This window comes from Lactuca saligna, chromosome 1 (assembly GCF_052625555.1).
Source record: "Lactuca saligna cultivar CGN05327 chromosome 1, ASM5262555v1, whole genome shotgun sequence".
Classification (NCBI taxonomy): Eukaryota; Viridiplantae; Streptophyta; class Magnoliopsida; order Asterales; family Asteraceae; genus Lactuca; species Lactuca saligna.
In genome coordinates this window covers 83,472,817-83,488,481 of record NC_136417.1, presented here as the reverse complement: position 1 = coordinate 83,488,481, position 15,665 = coordinate 83,472,817, and the positions used below count along the sequence as shown (strand labels likewise).

General features: G+C 27.5%; 1 protein-coding gene across 8 annotated transcripts; it reads right to left on the bottom strand.

The window, feature by feature from the left end:
* Nucleotides 1-625: 625 nt before the first annotated feature.
* On the bottom strand, nt 626-13,890 carry LOC145040592 (uncharacterized). Of its 8 annotated transcripts, none has more exons than XM_078988527.1 (20): nt 13,663-13,890; nt 12,775-12,858; nt 11,038-11,273; nt 10,349-10,418; nt 9,947-10,024; nt 9,798-9,857; nt 9,300-9,404; nt 9,116-9,226; nt 8,739-8,780; nt 7,134-7,327; nt 6,906-7,027; nt 6,036-6,142; nt 5,855-5,897; nt 4,360-4,451; nt 3,898-3,946; nt 3,709-3,779; nt 2,330-2,449; nt 1,752-1,840; nt 1,101-1,146; nt 626-967 (listed from the first exon to the last, which is right to left on the bottom strand). In XM_078988527.1, the coding sequence occupies exons 3-20, from the start codon at nt 11,151-11,153 to the stop codon at nt 935-937; spliced, it is 1,548 nt and encodes a 515-aa protein (XP_078844653.1). In that variant the 5' UTR covers nt 11,154-11,273; nt 12,775-12,858; nt 13,663-13,890; the 3' UTR covers nt 626-934. The 8 variants fall into 8 exon arrangements, with proteins under 8 accessions (XP_078844653.1, XP_078844656.1, XP_078844629.1 ...); XM_078988530.1 differs by having other exon boundaries at nt 6,036-6,145; nt 9,947-10,018; XM_078988503.1 differs by having other exon boundaries at nt 6,036-6,145; nt 13,663-13,889.
* Nucleotides 13,891-15,665: the final 1,775 nt, after the last annotated feature.

Here is a 15,665-nt window from a genome sequence, read left to right as displayed (position 1 = left end):
GTTTGGCATCGAAAGAAAAGGATTTTTGTTCATTTTTCATCATTCATAGTTTATTACTCTACCGTGTGTTTCATACACATTGTAATTGTAAGTATGTGAGAAGATATAATCATGTTCAAATAGGAACATTATCTTCTTCAATAATAGACATTATGAACTATTTATCATGTTGGTTAGGCGACACATACGGGTGGTGTATATACCCATTAATTTTGTATGTACACTTTGGGATTTGGGGTGGGTGAGATTGAAGAAGGTGTTTATGGTTTTAATTTATAAAGTATGAAACATAATTCTTGTTGTGGAAAGCCGCAAAAATTAGGAAGAAAAAATCTAAAGCAGACAGTATAACCATGTACAACTAAAGGCATATGATCACAAAGGGAATAACATGAGTGTCACGATACTCTACTTAACTCGAGATGACACTCTACTTAACTCGAGATGAACAGATGAAATGGTAATGCTCTATGAGACTTGTTGCAACCTATAATGCTTGTTTTCATGTTGAATGGATGAATATATGAAGCTCGACTAAATAAAGACTAAAGAGATGATATCGGATCCAGTTTAGATCTTAGTCAAGATCCTAAGATCCTAGTATAGTTTAAGTATGGTATAGATCTTGTTTCAAGATAGATCATGTAATTCATTAGTTCGCGTCACATTGACGTATATTAATATTATATATGGGTTATAAAGACCTTCTTAGACGTATAGAGTCTTAATAGCCCGTTGACTCTTTACAGAAAGTCAAAACCAAATAGAAATAAGAACATTGTAAACCAACACACCCTTGTTTTCACTCACACTCATTGATTCGAATCTAAACAACAAAACCTTCTACAATAGTCTTATTGTTCTTTACTTCATTTCTACAAAGAATGAGTATATATTTATATAATACTTGTATCTATATCGAAGAATAAAAGTTTCATGCTCTTGCATTCCTTCTTTCATCCAATGCCTATTTCAGAAAAAAGAAAGAAATGTGTTCAAAAAGAAATTTCCCTTTTTGGAAAGGCAATATAAAACCTTATAAAAATTGTCAATAAATGAAATTGGTAAACAATTTAGAATGTTAAGGACTTGAAAGATACCTTGCTTTGGAACATTCTCATGGTGAGCACCAATGTATCGCGCATTCTACAAAAATAAGAAGAGTTAAATCCAAGAAATAGCAATGTACTTTTATTGATTCTTTGAATTATAACATTTTACTTTCATTTTTTTATTCCTATTATTCTTTTGTACTTTGAAAAAATCTACCCAATATAGCAATGTCATCTAAATACAAAGCGTTTTTCAAAGTACAATACTTAATAAAATATAAACTGAAAGTATAACGTTATATCATAAAGAAATGAAAGTAGGATGTGATAATACAAAAATAAATGTAAGTATGTTATTATTTCTTACATTTATCCCAAAAAAGAAAATACAATACAGTGATATCTTGTTGACAATTGATACATAAACCAAAGCCCTCAATAAATTGTTGAATATCAAGGCCAAGTATTAAAGTTGAAGCGAAAAGGTTGTACATTTCGACTTTTGAGGTCAAAATGTATTAGTGTAGGCATTAATTCTGCCATTAAAAAATAAATAATTTTTAAAAAAAAATAGACAACAACAATTTTGAATCTGAAAAGAAGTTTGTTTGACCTGAAAAGTCAAAGAGTAGCATCTCTTTGTTTGAAATAAGAAAATAACACCAAGTAAAATAAGAACATAAAGTTAGAATATTTTACCTAACATCATGGAAAGTATTAAAAGGGTGTGAAGATCCATCCGAATATGTCAACACAAATTGTGTAGTAAGCCCTGAAGGAATCTTTATCTGCAAAATCATTATAAGAGAAAGAGAGAGAGAGATATGACAATTTATTAAAATTATAAACAATCTGCAAAATCTCAAGCTTTCTAGGGCTATTTTCGATGATAATGGATGACAGGGGCATTTACGTCTTTTGCACAGACCAAAGATCAAGAGTGGATCACACATTTTTATTTTTGGAAACTTTCCAAGTTAAAATTTACCTATTCATACACCATAATCATTACAAAAGATCAAAGATTCCCCAACTTTTCTCATTGTTGAAGGGTATTTTGGACATTTGACAAAAAGTTAAGAAGGTATCTACTTTTTAGGCCATTACATTACATTTTGAACATATTTTGTTCAAAATCGCTTGTTCAATTTCCTTTCAAGAAACGATGATTTGCTTGGGATAGAAAGTAGAAGCCAAATATATTTAGAAAGTCAAATATTAAAATACATCTTTAAACTAAATTAAAAAAAAATGAAAAATATATTTATTTTACATACCGATACATCATTGGTATATTTGCCTTGGATGAAAATCTCTTGTGTTCGATTAATCTTTACTTGATAATTCGATCTCCTTAAAGTGAAAGTTGTTTGCTCCCAATTCTCAGAAGAATCCATCTGCAAAATTAGTCTCAAGTTTTATGACATGTTTGGATTAAAGAAAAACCTTAAATTTAACAAAACTTCCAAGGGCAAATTGGTTAATTTATTCTAATTTTGCAAGTCAAAAACTTCTAAGGGCAAATCGGTCAATATACTTCATCTGCAAAAACACTCTCAAGTTTTATGACATGTTTGGGTGAAAGAACAACCTTAGATTTAACAAAACTTCTAAGGGCAAATTAGTCAATTTATTCCAATTTTGCACGTCAAAAACTTCTAAGGGCAAATTGGTCAAATATACTTTCAATGTACTTCATCTGCAAAATCACTCTCAAGTTTTATGACATATGTGGGTTAAAAAAAAGTTTAAATTTAACTATGCTTCGAAGGGCAAATTGATCAATTTATTCCAATTTTGCAAGTCAAAAACTTCTAAGGGCAAATTGGTCAAATATATATATTCAATGTACTTCATCTGCAAAACCACTCTCAAGTTTTATGACATATGTGGGTTAAAAAAAAGTTTAAATTTAACTATGCTTCGAAGGGCAAATTGATCAATTTATTCCAATTTTGCAAGTCAAAAACTTCTAAGGGCAAATTGGTCAAATATACTTTCAATGTACTTCATCTGCAAAATCACTCTCAAGTTTTATGACATATGTGGGTTAAAAAAAAAGTTTAAATTTAACTAAACTTCGAAGGGCAAATTGGTCAATTTATTCCAATTTTGCAAGTCAGAAACTTCTAAGGGCAAATCGGTCAATATACTTTCAATATACTTCCAACTACAAAATCACTCTCAAGTTTTATGACATAATTGGGTAAAAAAAAAACTTAAAGTTAACAAAACTTCTAAGGGCAAATTGGTCAATTTATTCCAATTTTGCAAGTGAAAAACTTTTAAGGGCAAATTGGTCGATATACTTTCATTTCTTGCTATTAGAACATTGTAGTTTGAAAAAATTACCAATTATAGCAATGCAATCAATATACAAAACATTTTTCAATGCTAAAATAGAGTAGATTTTAGAAAGTATAATCCCCTAATGAGAAATAAAAAATTGGAAATAGAATGCTATGATTGTGTCGAATTTTTGAAGTACAATAATACCCCTTGATAACAAAAAATATGAATGTAGGAATTTAGATATTATGATAACATATAATAAATAAAAGCACGTTATTTCTTGAAATAAGTCCAAAACTAAATGAGGGCAAATTTGTAAAAAGTGAGGGGTTAATGTCAATAAGAAAAAAGAAAATTAATTTACCAGAAGCAAAATATTAAATGATGCTTGACCAGCTGCCATATATTTGTCTATTTCTTCTTGCATTTCTGGATCTGTGAATTATCATATTTCAAAAAATCAAAAAAAGATAAAAACACAAATTTTTAATCTTTAATAAATTATTCGTCAAAATTACCAATTTACCCTTGTTAATAAGGTTGGCTAACTTACCACACATTATCTTGTTCTGCTCATTGGCAAAAAGTCGGACTATTTCCCCCTGAAAACAACAAAGTTTCTCAAAGTTTTAGATTATTACTTTCATAATATACTTTTTTTAATCATATTTAATGCATTATCGTTATTTATAAAAAAATAAAACAGAATCAGCAAAAAGGTGTTGTATTAACTTAATAGAAGATTACTTTTTCATATAGTTTTGTATATATATATATATATATATATATATATATATATATATATATATATATATATATATATATATCATATTCTTTAACAATTTTGTATGCAATATCACAAACTTATTACATACAATTCAGTAATTTCACACTACATCCTACAATTTAGTAATTGACCATTATATTATTATATATAATATATCCAGCTAAAAATTTAAAATTTGATATAGATTTTGAATTTAAAATTTATAGATTTGAATATATTTTTTTTTACCTGTCGACCATGATCATCCATTGGTATGCATTCAACAGCAATAAGTTTATCAACATCATCAGCTGTAACTACATACTCTGGATTTGTTGCTCCTGTAGAGAATTTGGAATGAATTACCTTTTTACCCTTTTGAGAAAAAGGATTAAATGCAAAAATAGAAATGTAATTTCATTGATTATTTCTATTATAACATTGTGCTTTGAAAAATCTACTTGATCATAGCAATTACAAGGTGATTTTCACAGCTATAATTTGGTAGATTTTTCTAAGTAATCAAGTATAATTATCTAATAAGAAAAAAAAAAAAAAAAAAAAAAAAAAAAAAACATGCTAAAAATCGGTGGATTTTCCAAAGTATAATAGAAAATGTAAAATGCTATAATGCATGAGAATTAAGGGTTAATCTAATAAATGACCTTATATTTTGTGTTATTTTCTGGATTAAACATCAAATTTATTTTTTTCCTGAAAAAGACCTTGTATTTTTTCATTTTTTTCCGAAAAAGCCCTCAACTTTGTATTTTTTCCAAAGAAAAACCCTCAGCCTGCTTTAAAATAAACCCTCAACTTTTTTAGTTTTTCTCGAAAAAAACCCTCACGTTTTACATTTATTTTGGAAAAAAAAAATAACTAAAAGGGCCGAATCAGAAAAAAAGAAAAAATACAAAGTCTTTTATGAGATTAACCCGAGAATTAACCAATGAGTGTGCATTACAAATTCCATACCCTTTTAAAAAAGGGTTAAAAACAAAAAATAACAAAATATTTTCATTGATTTGTTCATTATAGCATCCTACGTTCATTTCTTCTTATTACAACATTATACTTTGAATAAGAAAATAATTAAAGTATAATTGGGTATATTTTTCAAAGTATAACTTTTGAATAAGAAAATAATTAAAAGTAAAATGCTACAATTGCACAGATTCTTCAAAGTACAGTATTGTAATAGAATAAAATGAAATTATAATGCTATAATACCAAAAATGGCCAAATTAATGCTTGCATTTAGTGTCATAAATATGAATAATACATATAAGGGTCCATCTTTATATCCTTAAACATATCAATTTGTTAAAGTATTGCTTAAAACTTGGGGCATTTAAGTAAAGGGTTAATCTCAAAAAAGACCTTATATTTTGTGTTTTTTTTTGAAAAAAACTAAAAAAGTTGAGGGTTTTTTCGGAAATGGTTTAAAGGTCGAGGGTTTTTTCGAAAAAAACTAAAAAAGTTAAGTGGGTTTTTTCGGAAATGATTCGAAAGTTGAGGGTATTTTCCAAAAAAAAAAAAAAAAAAAAAAAAAAAAAAAAAAAAAAGACAAAGTTGAGGGTTTTTTCGGGAAAAATGAAAATATATAAGGTCTTTTTCAGGCAAAAAAAAAAAGTTGAGGTTTAATCCGAAAAAAAACACAAAATTTAATGTCTTTTTTTTTAGATTAACCCTTAAGTAAAAATGTATTGCATTTAGTCAAGTAATTTTATTTTTAAAAACTTACCCTCAATGTACTCCCTAGTCCCATCTGGAAGGTGACGAACCCACTGAAATAGAGGCAAATAAATATAATAATTAATAATATCAATCTCTTCATATTTTTATTTTATATACAAATTTTTAAAACTTCTAGAAGCTTTTATATATATATATATATATATATATATATATATATATATATATACCTGAAACATGCATAATGAGGTCCCACGCACTGGAAATCCACACCCTAAAAGTTTTCCTCCAGGTTTTGCTTCCCCAATTATTTGGAACCCTTCGATTCCTGGGCCATCTTCTATTAAAAAAAAATAAAAAATAAAAAAGAAATTATACAAATGATTTTTTATGGGAGAATTAGAAATGAATAATACAATAAGGTTTAAGTGCAAGAAATAGCAATGTCCACTAAATACAAAACGGTTTTTTAAGTGTTATGATAAGAAAGTAAAATGAAAGCACAACGTGTTAATAAGGAATTGAATGAATGAATGAATAATGTTGTAATAGAAAGAAAACAAAGGTAGGAATAGGATTCTATGATATGATAAATATAATTATATATGAAAGTACATTGAATTTCTTCACTTTCATTTTACATTCTTATACATAAATATAAGACAATAAGATGAAAGTAAAAATGCTATAACTAGGATGATATTCCAAAGTGCAATGTGTTAATAAAGTAATTGAATATATATATATATATATATATATATATATATATATATATATATATATATATATATATAATGTTGTAATAGAAAGAAAAGAAAGATAGGAATAGGATGCTATGATATGATACATATAAATATATGAAAGTAGATTGTATTTCTTGACTTGTTTATGATAGAATCCAACTTAGAAAATTATATCCAATTATAGAAATGTGAACTAGATACAAAGCAATTTTCACTCGTATAATAAGAGGAAAAAAAAATTGGAAATTGGAAAGAAACGAATGTAGGATGCTATAAATTTTAAAAATAATACGAACATATATAGAAATACATTGATATGTCTTGAATTTAACATTTTTAATAAATATTTGTTTTTACCTTGTAAGTAAGAATCACCAGCATCATTTATAGGTGGTGGTTGAAAATAACTGACATCAGTCGCCACACCTTCATATCTATTATTCATCTTATTAGAATCATAAACATGATCAACATCCTGCCTGACAAAAAATAAAAAAAAAATAAAAAATAAAAAATGGTAAGTTATTTGGGAGTGAATAATGATTTGATTATATGTATCTAATCACATATGAGTTATATTGAAACCTGAGAGGATTGGTTGCAAATCTTTGGGGATTATTGTTATCTAGTGATTGATTCATTTGACCATTATTGATAATCAAGCTATTTATTTCTCTATGGTCTCTTTCAGGGGTATATTTGGAATTATCATAAAATGGTTCTAAATGCCCGCCACCTGTTGAATTGTCATAGGGTGAAGGTGAAAATCGTTGTTGACCCTGCAAATAAGAAAGAAAATAATAAATAATTACATGCGTAATAAACTCATTTATATAGAAAAATATTATATAATTTCAACTATTTTATAAAGTGATTAAACTATTGTACTTTTTTTGAATGTTTAAAATAGGGTTAATCTCGTAAAAGACCTTATATTTTGTGTTTTTTAAAGGATTAATATCTTTTGTATTTTTTCATTTTTTAAAATCTTACGCTTTTAGTCGTTTTTTTCTTAAAAAAAAGTTGTAAAATGTGAGGGCTTTTTCAGGAAAAACTAAAAAAGTTGAAAATTTATTCGGAAACGTTTAGAAGGTTGATGGTTTTTTTGGAAAAAATGAAAAAATATAAGGACTTTTTCATGAAAAAAAATTGAGATTAGGTTTAATCCGAAAAAGCACAAAATATAAGGTCCTTTATGAGATTAAACCTATAAAATATCATTTTTCCTGGTTACCTAGTTTTTTTTAAAATAAAATTTAAAAAAAAAAAAAAAAAAAAAGCAAAATGCATAAAATCATAACTTACTTCCACCATTTTATTAATTTAGCCACTGAACTATTATACTTTTTATGATTATATAAAAATAGTTCAGTCGCTAAAGGTATAAAAAAAAATAATAATAGTTTAGTCGCTAAATCAACAAAATAGTGAAAATATAAGCTATGTTGTGTTTTTTTGTATTTTCATTGATATCAAAATCAGGTAATCAGGAAAAATATATGTTTTTGGTATATTGAAAATTTGAAAATATATAACTCTATAATGGAAACTAGCCAAAAAAAATTGTTGCAATTCTATTGAAGCATTGCAAATTTATTTAAGAGATATTACAGAAATTACCTTTTGGCTTCAAGGAATTCCTTTTAGTAATTAGGATTAATCTTTAAAAAAAAATAAAAAATAAAAAAATAAAAAATAAAAAAAAATAAAATGTTTTTTCCGGATTAAACCTCAAATTTATTTTTTGCCTGAAAAAGACCTTATAACTTTTCCATTTTTTCCGAAAAAGCCTTCAACTTTGTACAATCCTCAACCCTCTAAAAGCTTCCAAAAAAACCCTCTTAACTTTTTTAGTTTTTCTCAAAAATCCCCTCAAATTTTACATTTATTTTGGAAAAAAATAACTAAAAGGGTCAGATCAGAAAGAAATGAAAAAATACAAGGTCTTTTTCAGGCAAAAAATAAATTTGAGGTTTAATCCGGAAAAAACACAAAATATAAGGTCTTTTTTGAGATTAACCCTATTAATTAATTCTGTTGTTGATAAAAAAAAAATGGTGGTTGCTATAATAACTATGAAAGATAATCACTTTAGAATATATTTGGAGCTAAAAAAAAAAAAAGGAAAAATATCTCTGTCTATACTCTATACAAAACTTAAAAATTAGGATTAAGTTTCCAAAATCATACTTGTGATGCTCTAATCTTCTGCTGCATTTGATCATGTAAGTGCTGCAAGAAAAAAAAAACATATGGAATATAAATATGATTAATGTGTGGAGAAAAACTAGCACATAATAAGAGTCTTGATTAGTCAGTCATCAAAAGTTTTGGGCATCTGGACCAAAATGCCCTTGGACTACGAAATTTTCCTAAGCAAAATTTTCACAAAAAGATTCAAGGAAATGGAAAAATGAGTCGATTTCGGTTTTACATATATTCCATCTTTAAAAAGAGAATTGGTCAAACAGGTGAAACTAGGTCAAAGTCACCTCCTAAAATCATTTTATTAAATAAAATTATATTAATGTTGTTTATAATCGTATTTAATACAATTCATATCATACCTTTACGCTATCTGAAATAGCTGCAGCATTTGTAAAACGAGGCAAAATTCCATATTCAGCCAATAGCCCCACTAAAGATGACATGAAAATATACCTCTCATCCTCAGCAACCTAAAGGGTAAAATGGTCATTTACTCATGGGGGTTAATTTTAATCCAAAGGTTACAAAAGGCACATGACTTACCTTCAAGTCATGGGCTAATTTTAGATTCTCATCAAGAACACCTTTTCTACGTGCCAGTTCATTTGCAGCAGCTTCAATGGCTTCATTTTGCTTCTCATCCAGAGCCTATAATATCAAACAGCTATTTCATTATTCAACAAGGGTAAAATGGTCATTTACTCATATTCAGACAGTTTCACTCGGTCTATAAAAGAAACAGTCTTTGTATATGAAACACGTATGACATCATTCATCCATTCAGCACTTAATTGGAAAGGAAAAAAAAACGGGTCCCAAGTATGTTCATAAAATAATCAGCATAATCAAATAATTGTATCATTGTTCAAGAAGGGTAAAATGGTCATTTAGTCAAGTAAGACATCATTTATACATTCAGCACTTAATAGGAAGAAAAAAAAGGCCCCAAATATTTCCACATAAAACAAATTAACAATCAACATAATCTAACATAAAAGAAAAGGATAAATTCATAAAATTAAGAGGAAATAGGACACAAACCAATCGTAGCTCAGAAAATTTCTTTTCCAATGTATATTTTTCATTTAATAATTGTCGTTCCTGATATCAAACAAATCAAAGTATTGGTTTAAAATATTCATATATACACACATTAAGTCAAAAAAAAAAAAAAGAGGGAGAAAATATACCTTGACACTTGAAAAAGTAATTTGTTCTCTAAGATATTGTATTTCCTCCTTTTGTGCTTTAACACGTGCAAGCTGTTCCTATGAAAATATCAATTAGAAAAAATGTATAAAAATAGCATTGGTTCTTCATTCTTCAATGCACAATTGGATTGAATGGAATTAGTTTTCACAAAAAAAATGGAATTAAGTTAATTAGACTCATCAAATTGTATCATTTTATCATTATAAAAATGTGTTAGAATGCAATTTTCATGAAGAAATGAAGAAAAAAGAATACCACCTCAAAGGAATGAAAGGAATAACATTCCTTCAAGAATGGTCAATTCCATTCCATCAAACAAAACAAACACTTCTTTTCACTCCAATGGAATTAACCATTCCATTCCATCATATATTGTATACCTGTTCCTCAGAAGCATATTCGGTGTTATCATTTTCATTTGGAAAAGAAGAACTTGTTTGAGGATTATGCCTGTAGAAAGAAAGAAAGGTGATGAGAGGGATGAGAATATAGGATTAAATACAAGAAATAGCAATGCATTTCCATTGATTTGTTTATTATACTTTCATTTGTTCTTATTACATCATTATACTTTGACAAATATACCCAAATGGCAAATATAAATGAATAGATTTTCAGAGTAATAAAAAAAATGCAAGTAAAATGCTATAATTGGGTAGATATTTCAAAGTATAATGCATTAATAACAAATTTTTTTGGGATTAATCGCAAAAAATCAAACCTCAGATTTATTTTTTGCCTGAAAAAGACCATGTATTTTTTCATTTTTTTCCGATCTGACCCTTTTAGTTATTTTTTTCCTAAAAAAATTGTAATTTTTAGAGAAAAACTAAAAAGGTTGAGGGTTTATTTAGAAGAACTTAAAAGGATGAGGGTTTTTTCGGAAAAAAAAAAAAAAAAAGACAAAGTTGAGGGCTTATTCGGAAAAAATGAAAAAAAAATACAATGTCTTTTTCAGGCAAAAAATAACTTTGAGGTTCAATCCGAAAAAATAAATAAATAAATGAAAGTACATTGCTATTTCTTTCATTTAGACATAATGATATACATGAAGTATGGTATTTATTACCTTGTTGAGGAATCGGAGGCTTGTGTCTGAATACCAATGGTGGTTTTGTTCTTATTCATTAGGCTCCTATCAGAAGACATTGAATTGAGATTTTCAAGTCCTCTAGAAGACCACATTTAATTGTAAAAGACGAATTTCCCATTCTTATTGGATGAATGGAGTAGCATTTTATCCAAATCTATTCTCATCATCCATTCTCACCAGATATCAATCCATCATCTCATAAGTGGCCACACCTAACAATTATGAATATAGTAAGGGCAAAATGGTCAATTGCTCATTTATTCCATCAAGAAAAAGAAATGTTCTTTGTGTACACACCACTTGCTTTGCATAAACATTTAAGTCCCTAACTTTCTACAAATTTTCCCTATGTGTGCCATTGTTTTCTCATCAATTTTTTAACATCATTTATCTTGTTTGATATGATTAACAAGTGATTCCCAAAAAATTATAACATTTCTCTAATAGAATAACACGTTTCACATCAAAAATCAAGGCGAATGGAGCACAAATCATACACTAAAACTCAAGAACACTGACACCCACTAAAATTGGTAGGTAAATAAACATAACAAAGAAGAAAAACAATATAATTGATCGAATCTTGACATAAATACTCTACAATTGGAGTTTATCAACAAAACTATATGCACAATTGGAAATTAAAAGAGATACAAATTGGGTTTCTTTACCTAGGTATGTTTCAGAAGATCCAATTGGAAAACGGTGGATCTATCAATTATTGAGTGATAGATAGAGGAAGATATCGGTGTTTATGAGCTTTTGTGATAAATTTTGTAGAAATTTGTCAAATTTGAGGCTAGATTTTTTAGTTTTCACACACCGCTTGAAGTAAAGGGGAAGAAGATATGAACAAGAAAGTGATAGAGAAAGGAATAAAAACAAGATTTTTATATACAACTTGCGTGGAAGAGTGAAAGAAGCAAGAAGAAGAATGGCATTAAATTCGTTAGAAAGGTGATCGTTTTTTTAGTTTTTGACATTTTTTGGTTTTTTCAATAACAAAATATTGACTTTTATATTTTAAATTAGAAAATGATTTACTTTTACAAAATGGTGAGCCAAAAACAGTATTTAACTATGACTTGACACTACCTTTGGAAGTCTAATGCTTCTACTACTTTCTTTGTTATTATTTTAATTTGCCACCGACTTTTTTGTTTCTTATTACATAAGATGCATGTAATCACAAATTCATGATAGATATTCAAAGTCATCTTTCATTTACTATACCAATGATAAAAATTACAAAAATAATTTCCAACCATGTAAAGGAAAAGTCAACAAAAATACTTTCCAACCATGTAAAGGAAAAGTCAACCGTTTTCTTTTAAAATTGAAATAAACAAATTCCAAGTCAAAGACGACCTCAATAAAGATATAGACTTCATCATATAGTTTAAACTTTAAAATTGAAGTAAGCCAAATTCAAAGTCAAGGATCCTACTCACCATGAACTTGTAACAACATTTCAATTTTCAAGTTTCTTTGCTATTTTTATACTTCTAAAACTATAGATTCAAGAAGCAAGCCTTGGATAAAATGGCAATTTAGTGATGTACGAGGTTTAGGCTTACATGAGCCTAGAACAAGTCAACAAACCCTACTTTCTTCATGTGTAAACCAAATTTAGGCTAATTAAGATCACTTACAAGACTAATCATACGTACTATTTTGCAAAATGAAAAGGAGAAGTTGCATACAAAGACTTACCACCTTAACCCTTATAGAGCCAAAGGAGTTGTTCCACTTTGAATGCTTTGCAAATCGAATAAATTCAAACCTTTTGATTGTTCCCTACAATTAAAATATATTTCATCATGACTTAATGTCCATAAATCTCAAAAACATAGTATGAATCCCATCAAATTCAAGATCAAACAAAACATATATATAACAATCGTGAAAGTAAAGTACATATAAAGGTAAGCCTAAAATCCTATATACAAGTCTTTCTTAAAGGAAACAAAAGGCATGTTGGCTATAGAAGAAGTTAACAAAATTAACAAATCCATGAAAAAAGTTTCAACTTTCAAGATTCCTTCTAAACAAGTTCTTATAAAAGTCAACTCATAAGTTTACAATGAAGTTTTAGGCCACAAGTTGCAAAATGTAGTGATGCATCTACAAAAAGCAGAGTAAAGTCTTCCAATTGCACAAACTAGTTTTATAAGCAAGTAGACATGACTCACTAATCGTTGATTTATTCATTTATTCATTTATTAATTCCAAATGTCAAACCTAGTACTTTCAAATGCAAAATCGATACTAATTTTGTTGCAAATTTCAAACCTAAACGACCCTAACCTGGTACTTGCTGTTTTAGTTTAGTATAGTTAACAGGTTATTCCTCAAAATCTACACAATTTCTATATAAAAACTCGTTCGACGTCAGAATCGAAGTGAATGGAGCAGAAATCGTTCGGAAAAGCTCAAGAACAATGCCACCCACTAAAATTGGAAGACGAATAAACATAACAGTAGAAGCAAAAATGAAAAAAATTGATCGAATCTTGAGAAGGAAACTATACAATTGGGATTCATCAGCGAAACTATACGCACAATTGGAAACTAAAAGAGATGCAAGTTGCGTTTCTTTACCTGGATATTTGTCGGAAAACCCAAATGGGAAAATGACAGATCTATCAATTATTGAATGACAGATAGAGGAAGATATCAGGGTTTATGAACGTCGGTAGTAATTTTCCAAAAAAATCGTAAAATTTGAATCAATATTTATTCGAAAACTGCTTGTAGTCAGAAGATATGAACAAGAAAGTGAAAGAAAATAATGGAAAGAAGATTATATAGAAGAGAGAAAGAAGCAAGAAGGAGACGCCCATGGAATTCTTTTGGAAAATGGTTTTTTTTTTATTTAATTTTGACAATTTTAGCTTTTTCCAACAATTAAATATTGATTTTTTTTATAATTTTAATTAGAAAATGGTTTAATTTTCGGGAAATGATGAACCCAAAATTAGTATTGAACCTTGACTTGACATTGACTTTCGAAGTCTAATGCTTTCATTTCTTTCTTTGTTACTATTTTATTTCGTCAACATCATTTTGTTTTATATAATATAAAATAAACAAAATTTAATAGGATATATTTTTTGTCATATGAACAAGTTGAAAACTTTAAATGGTTGTCAGACCATATAACTCTCCATCACATAAATAACTTTATTTAAATTCAGAACCAACAACTTGTTGTTTTATTAAGATCTTAATCCAAATTCATTTATAAAATATTTATAGTTATGATAATATATTTAGTATATTGATTTTACTATGTAAGTTTTATTATATATATGTATTGCTGCAAATATTTAGTATTAATAAAGAAATCTTTAAAAAAAATTCAAGTCAAAGATCATTTTTTTCTAGGAATCAATTGACTTTAATATAATATTTAATATTTGATTATTTAAATATGTAACAGAGGTTAAAATGGCTAAGTAGTAAATAATAACACCAACCGTTTCAAACTCAAGTCGCAAAGTTTATCAAGAAAATAACCACGCCTAGGGTTGAATTTTATTTGTTGATTAGTTAATTATAATTCAAATATTTTTTAAATAATTTATTTATCTAAGGAATATTTCATAGTAAATCGAATGAAATAGTTATAAAAGAAAGAAAGAAGTGGGATCGTGTTAGGAGGAACCAACGTTGGAGGCTCGGAGCAGCAGCCTTCCGAATTTAGAAAGTGATGATTATAGACTTATAGTATATATAAAGTACAATTATGTTCCTAGATCTTATGATGCAATGAAATTGATATTTCACGTTATATATCACCAAATTGAATATTTGAGAACAAATCAAAGTTGTTAAAATCAAATTTTTATTTATGATTGTTTTTAACTTATTTTGATTGTACAATTGGATCGAAATTGAAATATTTTATAAAATTATAGAATTGAAAATATTAAAAATTCTGTAGTCATGAATGTTTTAAAAACTGATTTGAACCGGTGGTCAAACCGTTTGACCAGGATCCGATGAAAGGAATAGTTAAAATAGCATCGGTTTTATATTTATTTCTTTTTGAACTAGAATAAATCGGTCAGTTTTCACAAAACTCGATTTAACCGGTTAAATTAAACCAATTGAACCGATTAAATTAAATAAAAATATATGAAAATGGAAATGAATCATTTTGCATTTGATGTTTTTTTATATTTATTTAGATTTCTTTGAATAAAAACAAATGACAAATGTTATAAAGTTTTTTAATCTTTTTGTATTCATCTAGAATTATATTTTGTTTCCGTATTATATTTTATTTTCTTGTTGATTTACGTAGAATGATGTAAAACTTATGGTTATGTAATTTTTCATGTATTTTGATTGATCTACAACTTATATTTATATGTATTTTTAATGTTTAAACTTGTGGATGTCCATGTATGTAGGAAAATAGGAAAAGGATTAAAAAAATTATAGAAACCGGTTAAACCGACGATCGAACATGTTGAACCGGGAACCCATTACCATATCGGTTCAATTAAAAAACCGGTTTTTAAAACACCGATAGTCCTTGATCCCATGGTTAGTGACTTATAAGGGTAGTAAGTTTTATAAGGGTAATAAATTTTGAT

Bases quoted from the DNA above. Each gene is read 5' to 3' on its own strand.
- LOC145040592 (XM_078988503.1), bottom strand. From the start codon at position 11,153: ATGTGGTCTTCTAGAGGACTTGAAAATCTCAATTCAATGTCTTCTGAT. The intron at 10,025-10,348 runs GTATACAATATA...ATATTTTCATAG, and splicing joins AATATGCTTCTGAGGAACAG to GAACAGCTTGCACGTGTTAA. The intron at 3,780-3,897 runs GTAAGTTAGCCA...GATAATTCACAG, and splicing joins GCAGAACAAGATAATGTGTG to ATCCAGAAATGCAAGAAGAA.